The sequence below is a fragment of the Anabrus simplex genome, chromosome 1, assembly GCF_040414725.1.
Source record: "Anabrus simplex isolate iqAnaSimp1 chromosome 1, ASM4041472v1, whole genome shotgun sequence".
In the NCBI taxonomy this organism is placed as follows: domain Eukaryota; kingdom Metazoa; phylum Arthropoda; class Insecta; order Orthoptera; family Tettigoniidae; genus Anabrus; species Anabrus simplex.
This window is the reverse complement of record NC_090265.1, coordinates 1,164,272,060-1,164,294,601: the sequence shown is the minus strand read 5'-3', so window position 1 is coordinate 1,164,294,601 and position 22,542 is coordinate 1,164,272,060. Positions and strand designations below refer to the sequence as shown.

At 37.4% G+C, this 22,542-nt stretch overlaps 1 protein-coding gene across 1 annotated transcript in view; it reads right to left on the bottom strand.

Annotated features, from left to right (window-relative positions):
• Positions 1–1,163: 1,163 nt before the first annotated feature.
• The window catches only part of RanBP3 (ran-binding protein 3), a 345,810-nt gene continuing 324,431 nt past the window's right edge, over positions 1,164–22,542 (bottom strand). Inside the window, exon 16 of the mRNA XM_068225428.1 lies at positions 1,164–4,784. Coding sequence (XP_068081529.1) covers positions 4,750–4,784 — 35 coding nt within the window. The 3' untranslated portion in view covers positions 1,164–4,749. The remainder of the gene's footprint in view (positions 4,785–22,542) is intronic.

Genomic DNA, 22,542 nt, shown 5'->3' with positions numbered 1-22,542 from the left:
ACTCCATGTGAGATTTGTGCTGGAAAAAGCAAAGGTGGGACAGGTTTTTCTCTGGGTTCTCCGGTTTTCCCTGTCGTAATTCATTCCAGCAACACACTCCAATATAATTTCATTTCATGTCATTCATTAATCATTGCTCCAGAGGAGTGCAACAGGCTTCACCAGCCGGCACAATTCCTATCCTCACCGCTAGATGGGGGCTTCATTCATTCCTTCCATTCCTGACCCGGTCGAATGACTGGAAACAGGCTGTGGGTTTTCATTTCATTAAAAACATACATACAAAAGAAAAGAAAGGAACAGGGTGTTAGCAGATGTACCTACCATGTAACTACAGAGAAGTTATATAGGACTTTTCCAAAGCGCATTTCAAGATAGTGAGTTGAGAAATACACATTTCCTTACAATTTGGCTTCTGATTCAAAGTTAGCAGGTCAAAAAGTAGAGGAAATACTTACTAAGTGGAATGTTGGTATCCAGCAGCACCTGATTCCCAAAGAGGAAGCTGTATATCTAACATTTTGGTTTAATTCAAAAAACCCTCTAAAGAGAAAATTAAATTAAGCGTGTAACACTGGCATCAAATGAGACACTGATACTGGCAGCCTACTAGACATCCCTCGGCAAGACAAAGTTGCTGAAATTAGATTTCTCTTTCTCCCTCACCATCATGAATTACATATTATGTAATTCATTACAGAAATATGTCAATAAAAAAAGTTTCTACCTTCAGTTTTATTCCTCTACTGTGGGTAGGCATTATTTCAAGTGCATGAAATTGCTTAATGGGAGAAGACAAAAAAGGGATAGCACAGCATCCTGAAAACATAAGAATTTTTTTGCTAGGGGCTTTACGTCGCACTGACACAGATAGGTTTATGGCGATGATGGGATAGGAAAGATCTAGGAGCTGGAAGGAAGCGGTCGTGGCCTTAATTAAGGTACAGCCCCAGCATTTGCCTGGTGTGAAAATGGGAAACCACGGAAAACCACCTTCAGGGCTGCCGACAGTGGGATTCGAATCCACGATCTCCCAGATGCAAGCTCACAGCTGCGCGCCTCAACGCGTACAGCCAACTCGCCCGGTACATAAGAATTTATCTGCAAATGAAAATGTGTGTCATCTTTCACAGTTGATTCAATTTTCTGAATACACACACAAATATTTTCAGCATCTTTATTGGCCAACTGTAATTTATTCTACTCATAAGAACATTTTCTAAAATACATCTATCAAATTAGATCTGTGTTGCAAGGAATCATTATAAAATAATTTCCAATTACTTTATATGATAACCTCTTACTTTCCAAGCTCAAAAATATATACCGTAATTAAAAACTAGACACCATGAGAACTGTAAGAGAGTAAAGAAGAAGGGGAGGGATTAAGCATAAAGATGCACAATGTGATTTTACACGGCAATATTTACTGTAGATGCTAATTTGGTCGCTCATAATCTTGACTATTCATCTGGCTAGTGTTTGGTAGGACAATGAATTTGCAAACTTCAAACTACACGTATAACTTGGACAGCATAACATATCTAACAAGGATGCAGCATGTGAGTTAGAGTGAATGTCTCACCTTCTTTCAACCAGAGACTGAAAGGACACCTTTACTAAAATTAATGGCAATCAGGAGAATTCCAATAACCCAATCTCAGACCAGCAAAAGAGGATATTTAATTTCATGTCAAAAAGTCCCTATCCTGAAGAAGTCAACAAGGTCAAACAACAATAATATTGGCTAACTTTTTAGCAAGCACATAAAAGTAAACTGATTGTTTCAATCAGAAGATGTATCCACTTGCAAGCTTGACTGAAGGTCATCCAACTGAAATAACTTGCTCTTTTAACTCTGCCCCCAAAGATTTTCACTTGACGAGACAATGGATATTTTATAACACGTAAAGACATGACATAAAACTGCAAATCTTTCTTACTCAAAGGTCTCACAGTCTTAGATAAAGAATTCAAACACAAGGGGCCCACTACAGGTCTTCTTACAATCTCATCTCTTAAAATTACTCTCAGATTGAAAGACTTTGACCTGTCTCATCTTTTAAGAGATGTTCTGTTTCCTAATAACTTCCAACAGATCATGAGAAAAGGGACAGTCCCATTGGTTCAAAAATGTCATTAAGTTTTTGGACTCAACACAGTATCCACATGCTTATCCATACAAAAGACAATGGAGACTCTTAACATACAACAAAACTCACCGTGTGATCCATCTGGGTAATGGTCACTGGACAACACCAAACAGGATTTTTAAAAATATTTTATAATGAGAAAAAAAATTAGTGAGAGCAGGAAAGAAAGAGGTGAATGAATAGTAATATTAATTGTTTTATTATGAATGTTTTCAGTCAATCGTTTAAAAAAAAAACTTCACTTCAAGTACATTCAATTGCATGACCATACAGTCTTTCGTCTCCCACCCCTAACCCCCTATTACAGATCTAACAGCTAGTTCTAGTTTGCAACTTATAGTAACACTATTTTCTTAGCATGAAAGAACTAAAAATTCCGAACATGATCTTTCAGATTTCAGTAGAAACCAAATTATTTTTGTTTAAGCAGCATATCTTCAATCTTTATCAGGAACTTGATTTCTACAAAAGAACACCCACCAATTCTTTAGAAATTACTGTAAAGAAATTACACCATTACTTCATAGCTTTAAAAAAAAAAAAAAAAAAAAAAAGTAAATTTCAAGAGGACATCAGTTTTCAGCTGCACCATATATCAAATGAATATACACTATAAACCTCCATGGGAAAGTTCCAGTTCTCAACAGTCTTAACTATCTACAACGGTTTCCAACTGCAATGTGTCAATTAAGTGATTTCCACCCAAATCACAAATTCATAGAAAACAAAATACAAGTCAGGCAGGTGAAGTATTCAATTTATTAGGTCACTGAGAAGAAAATTTGTGTTAATAATTAAGGTTAATAAAGAGTTTTTGAGGCAATGATTAAATAAATCACTTGATCCACAAAGCAGTTGCTCAAACTGCCTTGCAAAGGGTCATTACTGAATGCTGCCAACTAATGAACTTCACTTTATTCACATAATTACCAAACTGCAGGCTGGTTTTCATGATTCTACACTGTTCAGGATTATTTTATTCAAAATGCTACTACAATTAATATATCTCGAAATTATGTTATTTTATACATCATTTTCAAACAAACTATATTATATGCACCATATATCAAATGAATATACACTAAACCTCCATAGGAAAGTTCCAGTTCTCAACAGTCTTAACTATCCACAATGGTTTCCAACTGCAATATGTGAATTAAGTGATTTCCACCCAAATCACAAATTCATAGCAAACAAAATACAAGTCATACAGATGAAGTTTTCACCCAGGCTGTCAATTTTATGCTAGAATGTTACATATAACTATGGCAAGATTATTCACCTCCTCAGATTTATAGTGATGATTATTAAGGATGACTGAAAAATGTTGTAAAAAAGGTCAATGTAATTTGAGAATTTTTTGGGCAAAAAGTGTCCTACTTGCAGAATTAAACTATATAATAGAATAGCATTTTGGTCCACTCTATTGACTATAATGTGAAATGTTAAGGGATTTGATAAAGAAACATCCAATGGCACCATTAACCTACGGACCAACCATTCACCTCGATGACAGAAATTCAGCAGTACAAGTCACAAATGCAGCCTCTATATAGCTGGAACTTGGATTTTATTTTCTGTATGATATTGGAACAAATACTGATAGTGTCTGTATAGTAGTTTGTTATTTATCTGATTTTGACCATCAAAACTTCTTTTCTAACTGCTTTTACAAGCAAAAGACAGTCATACTAAAAGCCTTGAATTTCTGCTTCCTCCATGCAATATTTATAATAATTTTCCTCTATTCACAATAAAACTAATTTTTCAAATTTCCCCAACACTTACTGCTGAGACCCAAGTAAATGCTTTACTGAACAGATTCCTGATTTCTTCACACTGCTATTCCATCTCCATTTAACACAATGGTTATCCACTTTCTTACATCCTTTTACAGGGCTACTTTTAGAAGAAACTACAAATGGAATGCCCATAATTTACACATTCCTACTGACACAGCTTCCTAAAAGTACTATTCAGCTGCTTTGTCATGATTTTTACAGGCACACACATCACGCAAGACCTCTCTCTACTTAAAGACATAAAACTGAATTTCAAATACCTGTTGAAGAACAATTATGAACTTCTATACAACATGTTTCTTTAGGCGAGCAAAAGACGTACATAGCAATATTCACTCCATGTTCTAATTGAAGTCCAAATTTCTACTTGATTTGTATAAAACAAAAGAAACAGAAGTAATATGCATCAGGGTAAAACATACCTACAATATGTACAAAAATATTATTTTGGGAATATTGCTGCAAACTAAATTGCTTGTTGTTTTCTGTAAGGCTGGTTGGGACATTCGTTTCCTGAATGGACTTTCTCTATTAACAATGTTCACCTGGAATCACTAATTACAAGTGTTCAGATTTTATTCTCAAACTCTGATGGCAGGTCTGATAATTACACAAGAATACATCCCTCATTTGTTGGTTAAATTGAGAACTAGTGTGACTGGCTGCAGAATATACAAGAATTTCTCTGGTGGTAACAGACGGCACACTTTTCCCACGCTACAGCTGTGGTCACACAGTTCGGTGACGACCACAGGTACTTCTTGGGAGAGGGGACAATGTATTAAAAGAATGTGTCATTTCTCACTCTCTGCTTTGTCTGGAACTACATCTGAAATAAGAAAACAAAAATAGATCTAAGGAATTGATGCATTATAAAAATAAAAAGAACTAAATTAAAATAAATAACTCCTCCATATATTTTTGCTTTACAAAACTCCTACTTGTAATCAATAACAATTTTTATTTTAAACCATTTTTTAACCTAGCACAGAACTCCTGATCATACAAGTTAACTGAAACTTCACTTTGAAATTATATTTTACCTAATCATTTTCTATTAAACCATGACTGACTCCAGAGAATAAAAAGTACTTTAATCACAGAACTAGAATGCTATTCTTTCATTCTTCTCACAGAAAATGATAACAACTATGAATTAATACAGTGTAAAGATTTAACAGGAAGAGTTAACTCCTAAAATCTGACATCATTTATCTGTTTACAATGACTGGCAAAAAAATGTCACTGAAGAAATTTTTACAGAAATCTCTCTTCTATTCCAATAAATATATTTTAACGAAAGAAAATTTACAAAATGATGTTTAGGAGAGAGGAAACCAAACAATATGCTTCATTATACACTTCAAAGACAATCCACAGTTATAAAAATGTAGACAATTTTAACAATTTTACAAGAATTCTAGTTTTTCTTTCTTGAGCAGACAGATTTTACATATCTGAGGAATGATTTTTCTTTCTTCACTTAGACATCCTTCAGTACAGGTTGCTGAAGTTACGATATTGAGTGCTTCATGCCAGCATCCTCCACATGCGCTTTTACAAGATTTGTACTGCTGGCCAACCATTCCAAGTTTGTATCCCAACAGCACCAAGGAAGTTACTTGCACAGCTTGCAGCATGGGGTCAGGCACTGTCATTCAAAGCATGTTCATTTATCTAAAAGTGCAATGCATCAGGACCTCATTGAGACACAGGTGTGGACTGAGCCCTTTGCCACAGACTGTAGGAACAGAAACAAGTTCATTGCATTCCTCAATATTGGCCAAGTGCTGGTCTTCTTGACAACAGACTGGCTCTGCAAATCTTCAACCAAATGTTCTTTCATTAACGAATTTGTCACTGTTTCAAGAGGATTCTAGACTTCAGTTGAGTCTGTATGGCAGTCATGTAGGTAGATAAGTAATTCATCCCTGCCTGCAGCAAACCTACCATCTTATCCAAGTCTCTTACTGTACTTTCCACTTTCACAATAAACTATGGTGTGTTGGACACTTCTGTATGAAGCTCCGACAGCGTAAGATATAAAACACAAACTGTACTCCTCCCTTGCTCACAACGTCTTTGTTACTTTAAGGAACCTCTACTTGAAGAATAAAATCTGACTACAACATTTCATTAAATTGTACTGAAACTCTCAATAACCATCGGATGGGGTATCTCAGATCAATATTCTGCTGTAAAACTTTAAATGGGTATAGAACTAGCTAAGATTTTGTTGGTAGACTAGTAGAACACGATAAGTAATGAAATTGGGAGACTAGATATTCTAGAGTATTTACCATCAGTATGAAATGCAATGTAGTAGCACAGAAAATTCTGCTATTCTTATTAACTACAGTCATGCCAGTTTAAAGAACACTGCAGAGATATGGTCAAACATTACCATATAAAGAATAAATAAAATGGATGTATTATGAGCTCACTGAAACTTGGCGAAGAGTGATATGGCTTGGACAACTGTAAATCACATCACATTAATCAAAGATCGGCATTACAAGACTCTGTTCAGGTAGTTTTCTACACATGATGGAAATAATTCTCAGGGCTTCCGCATACCATAGAATAATTCCCAGTTGACATATATTTTTATTTCATACTATGAAACAGTTGCCTTCTTCCCATCCTCAAAAGAGTGCAGAAAATGACACTTTACCGTACTGGAATTACTGTCAGCACTGTTTTATTACAAATAGTTTCTGACTGGTTGAACTCCGCTTCAGAGTAAAGTAAACACAGACAGTCAGAGAGTTCACGAATCAAGGAACACTACATAACCTTGTAGAATTGTTTCTCCACACGATTGCAGCACCGTAGTTCTGTACTCATCTACACAAAAAATGGCGTCTCTAAATCCCAGCTCAAGTAATCTGTCACCATCACAATACTGACTAATGTATAAGTTAATCTATTTCCAACAGATAAATATCACATATATCACAGCATCATAAAATTTGTGTTACCTTCTTTAATCCAGGACCAGAGGACCATGTTTATGACTCTGGTAGCCTAGTGGACTGTTTGCTGCTTCAAAGAATATGAATTTTTATGTTTTATTAAACCTTACATCTTGCTTAGCAAAGACACACACAATAAAACAAGAAAACGCCAATGTATGAATCAAACATGGGTGATCTGCATCATGATGAATCAAAATTATTTATAATTAAATTTATGTAACAGCCACTAAAGTGATCACTAAAGATCACTTTTGATGGCTGTTGCATAAATAACTATGAGATGTTCATGGCAGCTGAAGTGTTTGTCCAATGTCTTAGACTGTCTCTGAATCATAATAAAGTATCATTCAGTGTTAATCACTGAATAGGAATTCCACTGAGTCGCACACAAGTTTGTTGAATACCAACACAACGCAATGAGAGTTAAACGTACTGTATTTACTTTTTAAGTATATGCTATTGGCTTTACGTTGCACCGACACAGATAGGTCTTATGGTGATGATGGGACAGGAAAGGGCTAGGACTGGGAAGGAAGCGGCCGTGGCCTTAATTAAGGTACAGCTCCAGCATTTGTCTGGTGTGAAAATGGGAAACCACGGAAAACCATCTTCAGGGCTACCGACAGTGGGGTTCGAACCCACTATCTCCCAAATACTGGATACTGGCTGCACTTCAGCGACTGCAGCTATCGAGCTCGGTTTTAAGTATATGGTCATGAGTTTGATGGCAAATGCATTCCTAGTCTTCGTTTATTGTTTAGAGCCAGAAGCACATTTTAAGGATACGCACACATGCAGATTTGTAGATTTACACAGATGTGGTGATTACTCTTATGTCCAACATAATCATGTGACAAAAACTTGAAGTAGACGAGATTGACAGTTCCTCTGGTACCGAGAAACTTGGTTATGTAGCGTGAGTTATGTAACTGAAATCTTGCATTTGGAGGATGGTTGGTTCCCACCGTTGGTAATGATGGTTTCCCATTTTCACACCACACAAATGAAGGAAATGCTGTCCCACCATTATTACCTTCCCAGTCCCTCATCCATCACCACTGAATATCTATACTAGTGGCACATTAAATACACAGACAAAGAAAATAATCATTCTTTGGCATTCCAGCTCCAACAGATTGCCAAGTGATATATCCAAGATACTGTAGTGTAGAGTTTAAGAAATTGAAAGCGCCTAATTTGGCTATCACAATATCGAATCAATCCATGCAAAGGCACTGAGTGCTCTCAGAGGATCCAGCAATCAAAGTTTTGAAGTAATTATAACTTGTCTGAAGTTTGGCATGATTAATATATCCAGTTCACATGCCATTTTTTTTGTCCATTTTATGTTCAGGTGATTTCAGAGTATGTATTGAAAAGGAACAAAATCAAATCATATATAGAAATAATGGATGGACCCTTATTGGGTAATGAACATCAACTGTACTAACACCAGGTATAAAATTCTCCAAGATCAGGGGATTGAAATAAACCAAGAGTTGACCAAGGGAGGTAGGACAGGATAGATGATAGTGAGGAGCCCGACACAAGTAAATGGAAGCTAAAGACCCCACATTTGCCAACCCATGCTCCCAAGTTAAGAGCCCTTCGGGCCCCTTTTAGCCACCTCTTATGACAAGCAGGGGTTACCGTGGTTGTTGTTCTACCATCGACACCCACAGGGGGTAACTGGGCTAACAGTACAAGAAGTTAATATAATAAAAACCATAGCAGATAAAATAAATAAATTTAAAAAATGCTCTATTCAAGGGCGGTAGCACAGGTACGTATACTATATAGCAGCCATTTCCAAACTGTGGTCCACGGACCTCTGGGGGGGGGGGGGGGGGCGGGCGCAGCATTAATCCAAGGGGTCCAAATAATAATAATAGTTGTAAGTATTTGAAGAGTGAAATTTTATTGTACACACACATTTCAATCAATCAATCAATCAATCAATCAATCAATCAATCAATCAATCAATCAATCAATCAATCAATACTGATCTGCATTTAGGGCAGTCGCCCAGGTGGCAGATTCCCTATCTGTTGCTTTCCTAGCCTTTTCCGAAATGATTTCAAAGAAATTGGAAATTTATTGAACATCTCTCTTGGTAAGTTATTCCAATCCCTAACTCCCCTTCCTATAAATGAATATTTGCCCCAGTTTGTCCTCTTGAATTCCAACTTTATCTTCATATTGTGATCTTTCCTACTTTTATAGACGCCATTCAAACTTATTCGTCTACTAATGTCATTCCACGCCATCTCTCCGCTGACAGCTCGGAACATACCACTTAGTCGAGCAGCTCTTCTTCTTTCTCTCAATTCTTCCCAACCCAAACATTGCAACATTTTTGTAACGCTACTCTTTTGTAAGAAATCACCCAGAACAAATCGAGCTGCTTTTCTTTGGATTTTTTCCAGTTCTTGAATCAGGTAATCCTGGTGAGGGTCCCATACACTGAAACCATACTCTAGTTGGGGTCTTACCAGAGACTTATATGCACTCTCCTTTACATCCTTACTACAACCCCTAAACACCCTCATAACCATGTGCAGAGATCGGTACCCTTTATTTACAATCCCATTTATGTGATTACCCCAGTGAAGATCTTTCCTTATATTAACACCTAGATACTTACAATGATCCCCGAAAGGAACTTTCACCCCATCAATGCAGTAATTCAAACTAAGAGGACTTTTCCTATTTGTGAAACTCACAACCTGACTTTTAGCCCCGTTTATCAACATACCATTGTCTGCTGTCCATCTCACAATATTTTCGAGGTCACGTTGCAGTTGCTCACAATCTTGTAACTTATTTATCACTCTATAGAGAATAACATCATCCGCAAAAAGCCTTACATCCGATTCCACTCCTTTACTCATATCATTTATATATATAAGAAAACATAAAGGTCCGATAACACTGCCCTGAGGAACTCCCCTCTCAACTATTACAGGGTCAGATAAAGCTTCACCTACTCTAACTCTCTGAGATCTATTTTCTAGAAATATAGCAACCCATTCAGTCACTCTTTTGTCTAGTCCAATTGCACTCATTTTTGCCAGTAGTCTCCCATGATCCACCCTATCAAATGCTTTAGACATGTCAATCGCGATACAGTCCATTTGACCTCCAGAATCCAAGATATCTGCTATATCTTGCTGGAATCCTACAAGTTGAGCTTCAGCGGAATAACCTTTCCTAAAACCGAATTGCCTTCTATCGAACCAGTTATTAATTTCACAAACATGTCTAATATAATCAGAAGGAATGCCTTCCCAAAGCTTACATACAATGCATGTCAAACTTACTGGCCTGTAATTTTCAGCTTTATGTCTATCACCCTTTCCTTTATACACAGGGGCTACTATAGCAACTCTCCATTCATCTGGTATAGCTCCTTCGGCCAAACAATAATCAAATAAGTACTTCAGATATGGTACTATATTCCATCCCATTGTCTTTAGTATATCCCCAGAAATCTGATCAATTCCAGCCGCTTTTCTAGTTTTCAACTTTTGTATCTTATTGTAAATGTCATTGTTATCATACGTAAATTTTATTACTTCTTTGGCCTTAGTCTCTTCCTCTATCTCGACATTATCCTTGTAACCAACAATCTTTACATACTGCTGACTGAATACTTCTGCCTTTTGAAGATCCTCACATACACACTCCCCTTGTTCATTAATTATTCCTGGAATGTCCTTCTTGGAACCTGTTTCTGCCTTAAAATACCTATACATACCCTTCCATTTTTCACTAAAATTCGTATGACTGCCAATTATGCTTGCCATCATGTTATCCTTAGCTGCCTTCTTTGCTAGATTCAATTTTCTAGTAAGTTCCTTCAATTTCTCCTTACTTCCACAGCCATTTCTAACTCTATTTCTTTCCAGTCTGCACTTCCTTCTTAGTCTCTTTATTTCTCTATTATAATAAGGTGGGTCTTTACCATTCCTTACCACCCTTAAAGGTACAAACCTGTTTTCGCATTCCTCAACAATTTCTTTAAACCCATCCCAGAGTCTGTTTACATTTTTATTTACCGTTTTCCACCGATCATAGTTACTTTTTAGAAACTGCCTCATACCTGCTTTATCAGCCATATGGTACTGCCTAACAGTCCTACTTTTAAGACCTTCCTTTCTATCACATTTATTTTTAACTACCACAAAAACAGCTTCATGATCACTAATACCATCTATTACTTCAGTTTCCCTGTAGAGCTCATCTGGTTTTATCAGCACCACATCCAAAATATTTTTTCTCTCTGGTTGGTTCCATCACTTTCTGAATCAGCTGTCCTTCCATATTAACTTATTTGCCATTTGTTGGTCATGCTTCCTGTCGTTCGCATTTCCTTCCCAATTGACATCTGGCAAATTCAGATCTCCCGCTACAATCACATTTCTTTCCATGTCGTTTCCCACATAGCTGACTATCCTATCAAATAATTCCGAATTCGCGTCAGTGCTACCCTTTCCCGATCTGTACACTCCAAATATATCAAGTTGCCTATTATCTTTAGAAATGAGCCTTACACCTAGAATTTCATGTGTCTCATCTTTAACTTTTTCGTAGCTTACAAATTCTTCTTTCACCAGAATGAAAACTCCCCCTCCCACCTTTCCTATCCTATCTCTACGATACACACTCCAGTGCGGTGAGAAAATTTCTGCATCCATTATATCATTTCTCAGCCATGATTCAACTCCTATTACAATATCTGGTAAATATATATCTATTAAATTACTTAATTCTATTCCTTTCTTTACAATACTTCTACAGTTCAACACTAACAATTTTATGTCATCCCTACTTGATTTCCAGTTCCCTGTTCCCTTATCACCGCTCCCTAGGCCATCCATCATAGACCATTATACTAAATTTAGGAACTACGCCTTCACAAATGAAAATAAAGTACAGAAACAGAGCTAATGTAGAGGTTGATCTTTGATTTGAGTGACTATGCTTGTAAAACACTTGGTTTTTGAAAAACACCACCATTCGTACCATCCATCCAATAACTGCAACAAGTTAATTTTTTCAAGAAAGTTTCCAGATCCAGACTGTTGTAATTATTAGCTAGAGGTCACATTGTTTTATAATTTCTGTGCATTTATTAAGCATCTTTATGTAAATGAAGTTAAATAAAATGTTCAAAGAAAGTAAATATTAGTCCTAAATTATACAAATAAAATCAAACATGGTATCATTACAAACTTTTGTTCTTTTGTTTACTGAATGCAGTATTATATTCTGTGGCTAAGGGGTCCTTGGACATGCATGCAATATGCTCAGGGGTCCTCAGAGACAAAAAATTTGGGAAACACTCTTATACTGAGTCACCATATTATATGTAATATTGCATATGAATTTAATGCAATTACAGAGTTAAACTCAATTACTGTTCGGAGCAGCTGGGATGGCAGCTGAAATTCGTGTGTATTGCGCAGTGAGAAAGATAATATACTTCCATTGTTGGCCCGGTAAGAACTTCCAACACGAAGCAAAATGACAGTGAAGGAAGAACAACTTATAAGCCTAACATTAGTATTTATTAATGATGTCAAGAATACTTTTGTAAAGTGAAAACTGTCAATACGGAATTATTCTAATATCTTGTAATCGTATTAACCTAGTAATAAGATTTATAAACATTTTCTTAACTATTTAAATGACAGGCAGAGGATTACCAGCCATCTGACAAGGCATTCATCATCATCAGATAAGGTGTTCTGCCTACTGGCAGTTTCCTGATACAACAACTACCTCCATCTGTTCCTGTCCTAGGACATTTGTTTGGTAGTCTGGTATCTTCCCTTTTCACTTTGTTCAGCATTGTTATTCTTCACCTTCCTAGTTTCTTTTGACCTTCCACTGTACCTTCAAAACATCCTTTTCCTCTCAATATATGTCCCATCCAGTTTGCCTTCTTTTTTAAAAATCAGGTTTAGGAGAGTTTTTTGTGCCTTTTTCAGTATTGTAGTGTTCATTTCTTTCCACTTATTTTATTTTCTCCGTTCTCCTCTGAACCCACATCCTGAATGCTTCAATCCTGTCTCTTTCTTTCTTCAACATCCAGGTTCCACAGCCATACAAAAAAACACTCCACAAAAAGGCATTTAGCCAGTCATTTTCTTAACTCCATTCCCATTTTGCTGCATAACAAGAGTTTGTTTTTCTTGAAAGCTTGTTTTGCCATTGCTATTCTTGTTTTTATTTATTTCCCACTTATCCTTTGTACCTGCATATCTTCTTTGTCATATACTCTCATCATATGACTTTTCTTTGCCTTGTTTTACTCCTCCTCCAATTTCAAACCATTCTGTCACACCATCTCCTAACTTCATGGTTGCTATCTTTCTCATGTACAACTCTTTAATTAGTCTTCTGTCATTTCAGTTCACTTTCTTTGATTTAGGATGTCCATTAACTTGTCCCATTTCACTCGGTCAAAGGCTTTTTCTACATCCCCGAAGCACAAACTCAATCCTTTTCCTCTTTCTAGGTGCCTTACATTTGAGTAGTCCAACAGCATCCATCTCTTTTACATTTTCCTTCCGTAAAACCAAATTGCTCTTCTCCTACATTCTCTTCAATTATATGTACCATTCTATGATTTATTACCTTCAACAGGATTTTGACAGTATGAGAGATTATAATTATTGTTCTGTATTCCATGTATTTTCTAGTACCTGATATCTTGGGAAATGTAACCATCACAGACTTGACAAAGTCCTCCAGCCATGTAACACTTTTGTAAATTACATTGCAAAAAGCAGTCATTTCTGCTATGCCTTCTTCATCCATACACTGAAATAATTCTATAGGAAGATCATCCAATCCTGCTGGTTTACCTCTCTCAATTTTCTTTATTGCTCAACTACTTCCTTTTCGTAAGAGGCTGTTGGCATGTACACCTGAACTACCCAGTAGATCTTTTGGCAGCATTCCTATTCTAAGTGCAGTGAGTCTATCATCCATATATATATATATATATATTACTCTTTGGACAAGTCATGCTATCTCATTTTTAATACAATGATGCCAACTTTATTTTCACCTTTTTCTCCCGCTGAGGAATAGATTGTGACATCTCCACTCTCATTTCACCTTGGCCTTCCCATCTAACTTCACTTAAGTATATCATGTCCATTTTGTTTATCATAATTTCTCTCTCTCTGTTTTCCAACTTTTCAGGTTGCAACAAAGTTTGAACATTCCAAGTCTCAATAAGCAGATCTTTCCCACCTCTGAAATGATTTTTCTTTTGCTGCTCGCCCCAGAGATCCGAATGGGAAGTCATTTTACCTCCTGAACATTTAACAAAAGAAGACATCATGATGCCTTTATTACAAATATCCATGAGGATCTTTAATGCAGTGTATTCGGTGCGTCTCATATCTCAGCCCCTTGTGGTCTGCAACCTGCCTTAAAAGAACTGTGTTACGCCAGACAGCAGCACACACCAAAACAAACCTTGTGACGAACTGTAGCAGGCGCTGCTCATTATTGGCTAAGGGATTTGGCAACAATGCAACCTGCATGTTAAAAATACCTGTATTTTTGCTTCAATGTTTTATTATAATAAAATTTGGTCATGCTGTATGTAACTGTTTATTGTATAATCTACCAGAGAGAAGGGTGGACAGTGTCAACATTTTATAGTCAAAGTCCTCTGGTGCTGGATGTAATTTGATTAACCTGTCAGCGTGGAGTGCCAAGCATCACGTGCGGTGGAGTGGCGAGCACTGCTAGCGCGGTACATGTGTGTACTGTACTGCGATCTAGCTGGTTACGATCAAAGCTGTTTGTTTTAACTCATTTCTCCTTGCAGCGGAAGTTTTGAGTTTTCGAATGATATACCTTGATCCCTATTTTGATAGTGTTTTGTCACTGAAATTTGAGTGATATTTCGAGGAATGTTTATCTCTGCCACCAGGGGCAAGAACTGTTTTTGTCTGCTACCTGGCGACTACTATGCACACTTCTTGCATTATACCTTCATTTCCTTTCGGGGAAGAACCTGGCTGTCAAAAGAATCATAAATTTTATCTATTCAAGGCTCTCTTTTTATTTCTCGTCCTCCTTCCTTATCACGTGCTGTCTTGCATTCCGTCGGTCTTGAGTGGAGATGGCTTTTATAAACAAGTGCGGGTTATCGAGCTAATAGAGGATGTTTTAAAACAGTTGAGAGGTTCTGATGGAAGTTTGTTAGATTCTGATGGTGATTTGAGTGATGTGGTTGACATCGTTGTACGGTTCGGAATTAGATACGATTGATAGTGCGCAGAATGGCAATCTGCATGTCACGGCTAATACATTTCGGTGGGAAAACGTCTAATTGCGTGGATCAAATAGAACAGTTTATAGGGAACTCAGGACCTCAGAATGAAGCAGCTGAGGAATGTGATGGTGTGACGGTTTTTAAGACGTTCTTTACATACGAGTTATTGGAACTAATAGTTCGTGAAACAAATTTATATGCTGAGCAAAGAATCCAATCTAGGGGCTTATTACCACTTCGTTCCAGAATGCAGGATTGGAAACCAGTCACAAAGGACGAGATATATGTTGTGATTGCTCTTTATATGCTAATGGCTATAATACAAAAGCCTACGCTACAAAGCTACTTTTCTACAAGCTCTATTCTGTCTATGCCAACTTTTTGGTCAGTTACTTCAATGGATGTATCAGAATCAATTAGTAATTTTATGCATTTCAACAACAATGAGGCACTTGATATATATCAGAGGCCCTCCAAACTTTTCCAAATTTATCCGATTATGTCGTGTGCTACAAACAGAAAATTCGGAGAGAGACAGTGTTGAAATAATAACATTAAGCCACCTAATCAATACAAAATCGTCTTGGATGATTTACATAAATTTGTTAATTAATAGTGGTACATGTTTCGCCTTCCCTGAAGGCATCATCAGCCATAGTCTTAACCTTAAATTAAAAATAAGCGTCGAAATAACATGTAATAATGAAATTAATTTTAAAATCTTGAAGAGATTTGAAGTAAAATAACATCAAAGATAACAATGATGGTTTAAAAATACAATGTGATGAGATATAATAGTGGAAGTATTAACAAAATTAACATTAGAAGGTTGCTAAAATAAGTGCAATGGATAAAACAACAGATTGTTATACAACAAGTAGTAAGACTGCATAAAAATAAAGTTGATAGTCTGGCGGTTTCGGTGTCCAGATTGCGAAGCGGGTCTCTGTGTTGAGGGATGCTTCAAGACGTTCCACACCAAACTCAACTATTAAGGTAAGATATTATCATATTATCCAAAATAATGGAGTTTTCTAAACAATCATGTGCAAGTTTGATTGAAATCTGTAAAATAGTACCAAAGTTGTGTTGCTTTGAATAAAGCCTTGCACGAATCTGGGAAAGTTTAAACACCACGCTCAGAACTCCTCCCGCAGCACAGAGTCGACCGGACATTTAAATCCACAGCGCTGAGGGGTTAACAGAGAATGTCGTGCTATGTAATACCGGTACGTGTTTCTGTTTATGAACATTCTTTGTAGGCTAGCTTATTTTGCACCTATCAGCTACTTTTCAGTGTACGTTTTCTTGAAGCATCCTTCCCCTCTGTGTGCTGGCATTTTTGTCTTCTGAACCATAAGCGATTTCAATGTAGCTGTGCTTAATGTAGCCCTGTATTGCCTGATATTTTCCATCAACACTGAAAACACTTCCTGTGGGAGAGTTGCTGTCAGGAAACAAATACAAAAATTATGCCAGGTTTTACAGTGGAGAAGAGCAATGAATTTCACAACCCTCACGGGTAGCAAAAGTCTGATGATGATGCTTGTAGTAAAGAGGCCTAACATCCAGTATCTATTGAATAAAGATCGTTGCCAACTCACAACCAGTGAAATGAGGAGGATTGAGCAGTAATGCTCGAAAGGATTGGACATTTTTCTTCTTTCTTTTTTTTTTTTGTGGATTTCTTAATGATAATGTCACTTTTCTGTAATAATTTCAACTTTGACCGTAATAGTGAGGTGAAATCTGTAATAATTACGGACAATTCGTAATAGTTGGCACCTCTGCCTCACCATACTATAGTTAACCCGTTAACTGGGGACTAGTTTCATAACGTCAACCAGCCAGTGGGTAATTATTTAGCACAATGTTCACTTTTGGAATGGGTACAGTAGCATGCGGCAGATGTACTGTAAAAATTCAACAGAAAAATATATTTTACTATATTTATTTAAATTATTAGTGATATAGTAGAAATTCAATAGCATTAGTTTATTAGCGTTTTTCTTGTAAACCCGTAAATATGTACATTACACACGTACACAGTGTGTTCATATAAAAGTGAATATAAAAACTGTTCCTTTCATTATGATGATGACATTTTTCAAGTTTTCAGATATGCATCAATAGGTTCTACATACTTTCTGGTTCATAGGTCATTCAGAAATTGCGCACAGTGTGGTATATACAGAAGCACGGGCAAGCACAAAGTGCCACGTCACATTCCTCACAGCAGTAGACAGTTTCCCGTCGCCTCTGGTTTGACAGGCACACAACACAATGTTTTCTTGAGCGATTCCTACTTCTGGTCAGTGGGTTCTCAGATAATTCAACGTCTTTCCTAACCAAGCCATGTTCACGTCACACGGAACAGTTTACCACCATATACAGACTAATTTACAAAACGTTATCAGAACATGGACAATGGACTTCGCAGAAGAACTGTATCGTAACAACAACAACAACAACAACAACTGGCAAATTTAGTAATTTCAATGAACATATACACAAATAAATTTTTACGAAGAATTTGGTGTGGACCGCATGAGGCAACACGAGACAGTTGTCGGACTGCTGCCTAGGCGTGAACTACCCGACTGGATAAAAATTAATAGGACAGCAATAATCACATCTAATATGAACGCAATTAGTTTTAAATTACGATAGTAGATGTCAGAAGTGATTAAGAATAACCAGACGCCTATAGGCAGCTAACCCTACGTAAGAACACATTCAGAAGTACAAGAACGCCTAAAGGCGTCAAACCCAGTATTCGTGCGACAGCTGTTGACGCTAAGTATGGAGCTGCTGCAGTGCCATAGGTTACAGTGGTCAAGTGATAGATTTTGAATTGTTGGCTAGGACAGCTGCGCCACATCAAACCCAGTTAAGGAGTTAAGGACACGAGCAGCATTATCAAGGTTAAAGCGGTCTACAATGTTTCCACTAAAACTACTTCTTCGTTCTCTCTAAATGAATGATGAATGGGCCAACAGTTCACCAGGATTTATTTTCAACAGTGCTTCGCTTCCGTAAACACAAGTACACATTGACTGATGACATTGAGAAAATGTACAGACAGAACCAGGTAAACGAGTCTGACAGAGATCTCCAACAGATGATGTGGCGCAGCTGTCCTAGCCAACAATTCAAAATCTATCGCTTGACCACTGTAACGTATGGCACTGCAGCAGCTCCATACTTAGCCACTCAATGCTTACTTCAGGTGGCACTTCATAGTCAACACAAATATCCTTTGGCATCTGAAGACTTCTACGTGGATGACCTACTGACAGGTACAGACAGTGTTGACAACGCCATCCAACTCTATAATGATATCACCTCACTACCAAGAACTGGAGGGTTTCCTATCCGGAAATGGTGCTCCAACAACCCTGTCATCTAAACAGATATTCTGTTGACACTTCGTAAGAAGCAGGTACCTTGCAGCCTCCTCCTAGAAGATGGTGCGGTAAAGATTCCTTACCTAATCTGGTATCCCAGTAGCGATTTATTACAATTCAGTGTCGCAGATTGTACCAACAAGAATCCAGTATTGGACAAAGAGGATGGTGCTGCCTAGTGAAGCCTCCATCTATGATCCATTAGGGCTCCTAGGGCCAGTGATTGTTGGATGTAAATCATTCATTAAGTCCCTTGGCTACTACACTTAAATTGAAATGAGTCATTGCCTCAAGAACTTCAGACACAATTGAAGGAAATTCACAAACAACTCCCTGAACTGAACACAATTCATTTACCACAGAGGACAACAGCAGATTGTTATGAGTGCCAGCATAGAACTGCATGGATTCTCTGATGCCTCAGAAAGAGCCTAAGGTGGCTGTGTTTACCTTCGCTGACAATCCTGAGTGGAAACAGCTCAGTGCATCTACTGTCTTCCAGATCGAGGGTTGCTCCTTTGAATCAAGTGTTGCTCCCAAGACTAGAATTGAATGGTGCTCTGCTTTTAAGTCAACTGATGGAGAAGATTTAAGTACTCTCAATCTCCAAATCAGCCAGCGATACTGCTGGACGGATTCAACCATTGTTCTGGCCTGTATTGCTGCGTGATGGTCATCTCGGAAAACCTATGTGACCAACAAGGTTTTGGAGATCCAGTGACTAACAACTTGAGAAGCTTGGAAACATGTTGGATCACTTGACAATCCAGCAGACATCATTTCCAGATGACAGGAACTACAATAATTTCAAAACAACACATTATGGTGGGCAGAGCTCTCCTGGCTATTTATGGATCATTCCAGCTGGTTAACAGTAACCACGGCATATCACAAGGAAATACCTGAATGATGCGGAATGAAAATGTGCTTTATTGCTACATACAGTATGCAGAGATGGAGAACCTCTTCAGCAAGTTTTCTACTTGGTCGAGACTGCATCAAGTCATTGCTTATGTTCTCAGATTTAACAAGGAGAAACAGGTAACAGCACCAAGACAGAATTGACCGCTGACTACTGTCGAACTGTGAGAGCCTTTAACAGTTATTGTGCGCATTGTACAGCACTCATCTCATGCTCAGGAAGTACAAATCTTGCAGCATAAGAAGGCAATACCCTCTCAGAGAAAACTCCTCACATTAAATCCATTCTTAGATAGGGACAATCTGCTGAGGGTGGGTGTTAGGTTGCAGAACACTAATGTACCATTTGACCAAAAACACCTCCTGAAAATACCAGTTAAGTATCTCATAACCAAACTGCTAATTTGAAATGAACATGTACGGTTGTTGCATGCTGAGAGCACTTTTTTTAGCCTCACTGCAACGATTTTGGATTTCCAATGGCTGGTCAGTTATTAGACAGGTGACACGCAAATGCATCACATGCTTCAAGGCAAGGGCCAAAGCTACTACTCAACTCATGGGACAGTTACCCGTACCTCAAGTCAAACCTAGCAGACCATTCTCTCACTGTGGTGTTGTTGACCAAGGCAGTTCACATTGAGCTCTTAAGTGACCTAACCACCAAGGCCTTCATCGCTGCTTTAAGATGATTCATATCGAGATGTAGTCTGAGCAGCCACATCTACAGTGACAATAGGACATACTTCACTGGTGTGAAGAAATTGAGTGTAATGTCCCACCATTTGCTGTATCAAAGTTCACTGTAAAGGAAGGAATCGAGTGGCACCTCATTCCTTCCAACTCCCCTAACTTCGGCAGGCTATGGGAAGCCAGCATCAAGTCTATGCACAGCACCAACATACTGGTTTTCTGTTGCCATCTGCATCTTAATGCCATTGACCAGATCCATCCACCTTTGGGTGTGATTTCTCACCCCAAGGATAATAGAGTGCCCTTGACCTTCTCCCGCTTATCCACCCACCAAAGAGACTGTTGGCACTGGGTGGAGGGGGACCGCTTATACCAGTGGCAACTCGATCTGTGAATGTGGTTTAACATAATACCCAGGATTGGAAATTTAATATATGGAATCAAAATTTGTAAAATATACAAGTTCTTGAAAAGATAAATATAAATACAAGAATAATGTCACAAATTAGATCATAAATAACAATGAATTTTCAAAAGAAACATTAGTAGCTATACTCTTATGGCACGCAGGGGATACCATGGGTGTATTCTTCACCTGTGCACCCCCTTCACAGAGGGAGAAGTGTTTGAAATGTGGGTCTACTGTCGTATGCTTTATATGAGTTGGGCAGACAGAATACACAATTGGAAGGTATTGACTAGGATGTATAAAGAAAAAGAACTGTGTAAGGCTGTTAAGATCACGAAGCTCTCCTACTTTGGTCATATCGTGAGGCACCCAGAGACTTACACCCTCCCGCAAATGGGAAAATTAAGGGGAAGAGAGGTCCTGGGAGAATCCCGACGACTTTGTTGGAGAACCTGTGATAATGGTTTGGACAATCATCTATTTCACTATTCCGTGCAGCCACCAACAAAAGTAACACAACCAAAATGATTGCCGGTCCGATGACTAGAAGAAGTGGAGGAGGATGCCCACTATTTTGTTTGTGGACCTTGTGGAGCGAGTTGGTTTTGCACCGCCTGAGAGCAGTTGATATTGCTGCTAGCCCAGACCTCTCCTTACTGGAAATATCTCGTGCAGTAGACCTATCTTATAAAAGGCGGACAAACAGTCAGCGGTTCAGTTCAGTTCATTGATGTATTGTGTGGTGTTGAGTTGCACAGCTGTTTCCAGTTGAGTGCTCACTGCAAAGATGTGCTTGGAGTCTACCTGAGAGTGTCCCATTTGTTGTGTGTCAACGTGTAATCTGTAGAAGACCAACAACAGACATCAAACGAAGACTGTGGAGTGTGTGACCCACGAACGAGTGACAGTGGTTTATTGAAGCAGACAGTGCACTACATGCAATACTGGAAACTGAGGAGTGTGTAACTGTGGAACTGGTGTGATTATGTAGGTGCTTAAGTGATAGAGAGTGCAGCAATTTATTCCAAGAATTTGAGGAAAGGTATTTTAAGTAATGCTGGTGTTATTTTATACTGTAAACTGTGTGAAGATAGCGACTCAAAAGTATTTTAATGTGCAACAACAGAGTTGCAACAAGATTTTCCACTACAGAGAACAGGTAGTGTCTTAGTGTCTGCTTTTGAAGGGAGTTCCTTCATAAATGGCCTTGTTAGATAATACTTTGGAATTTTGTAAAGATCTCTTCATGATGATGATTGTTTCCAATATTCCTAAAATAAAAATAAATAGTGCCTTCTTAGATATGTATACTAGTCAGCTAATTCCTAATGAATCAAGACTTAGAATAATAATAATAATAATAATAATAATAATAATAATAATAATAATAATAATAATAATAATAATAATAATAATAATAATAATAATAATAATAATAATAATAATAATAATAATAATAATAATAATAATAATAATAATAATAATAATAATAATAATAATAATAATAATAATAATAATAATAATAATAATAATAATAATAATAATAATAATAATAATAATAATAATAATAATAATAATAATAATAATAATAATAATAATAATAATAATAATAATAATAATAATAATAATAATGCATAGCAGAAATGACTGGACTGCAAATACCATACAGTAAGACTGAATTTATGACCAACATCAAAGAGGCTCCCCAAATGTTAAAGTTGAAAGAAGGGAAAGTCAAAAGAGTAAAGAGCTTCAAGTATCTTGGAGAAATAGTTCAAGAGAATGGATCAGAGAAGCTATCTCTGATAGAACGAGCGAGAAAAATGGAAACAGCATATCAGCTCACTAGAGACACCTACAACAAGAAAGCTTTGTCA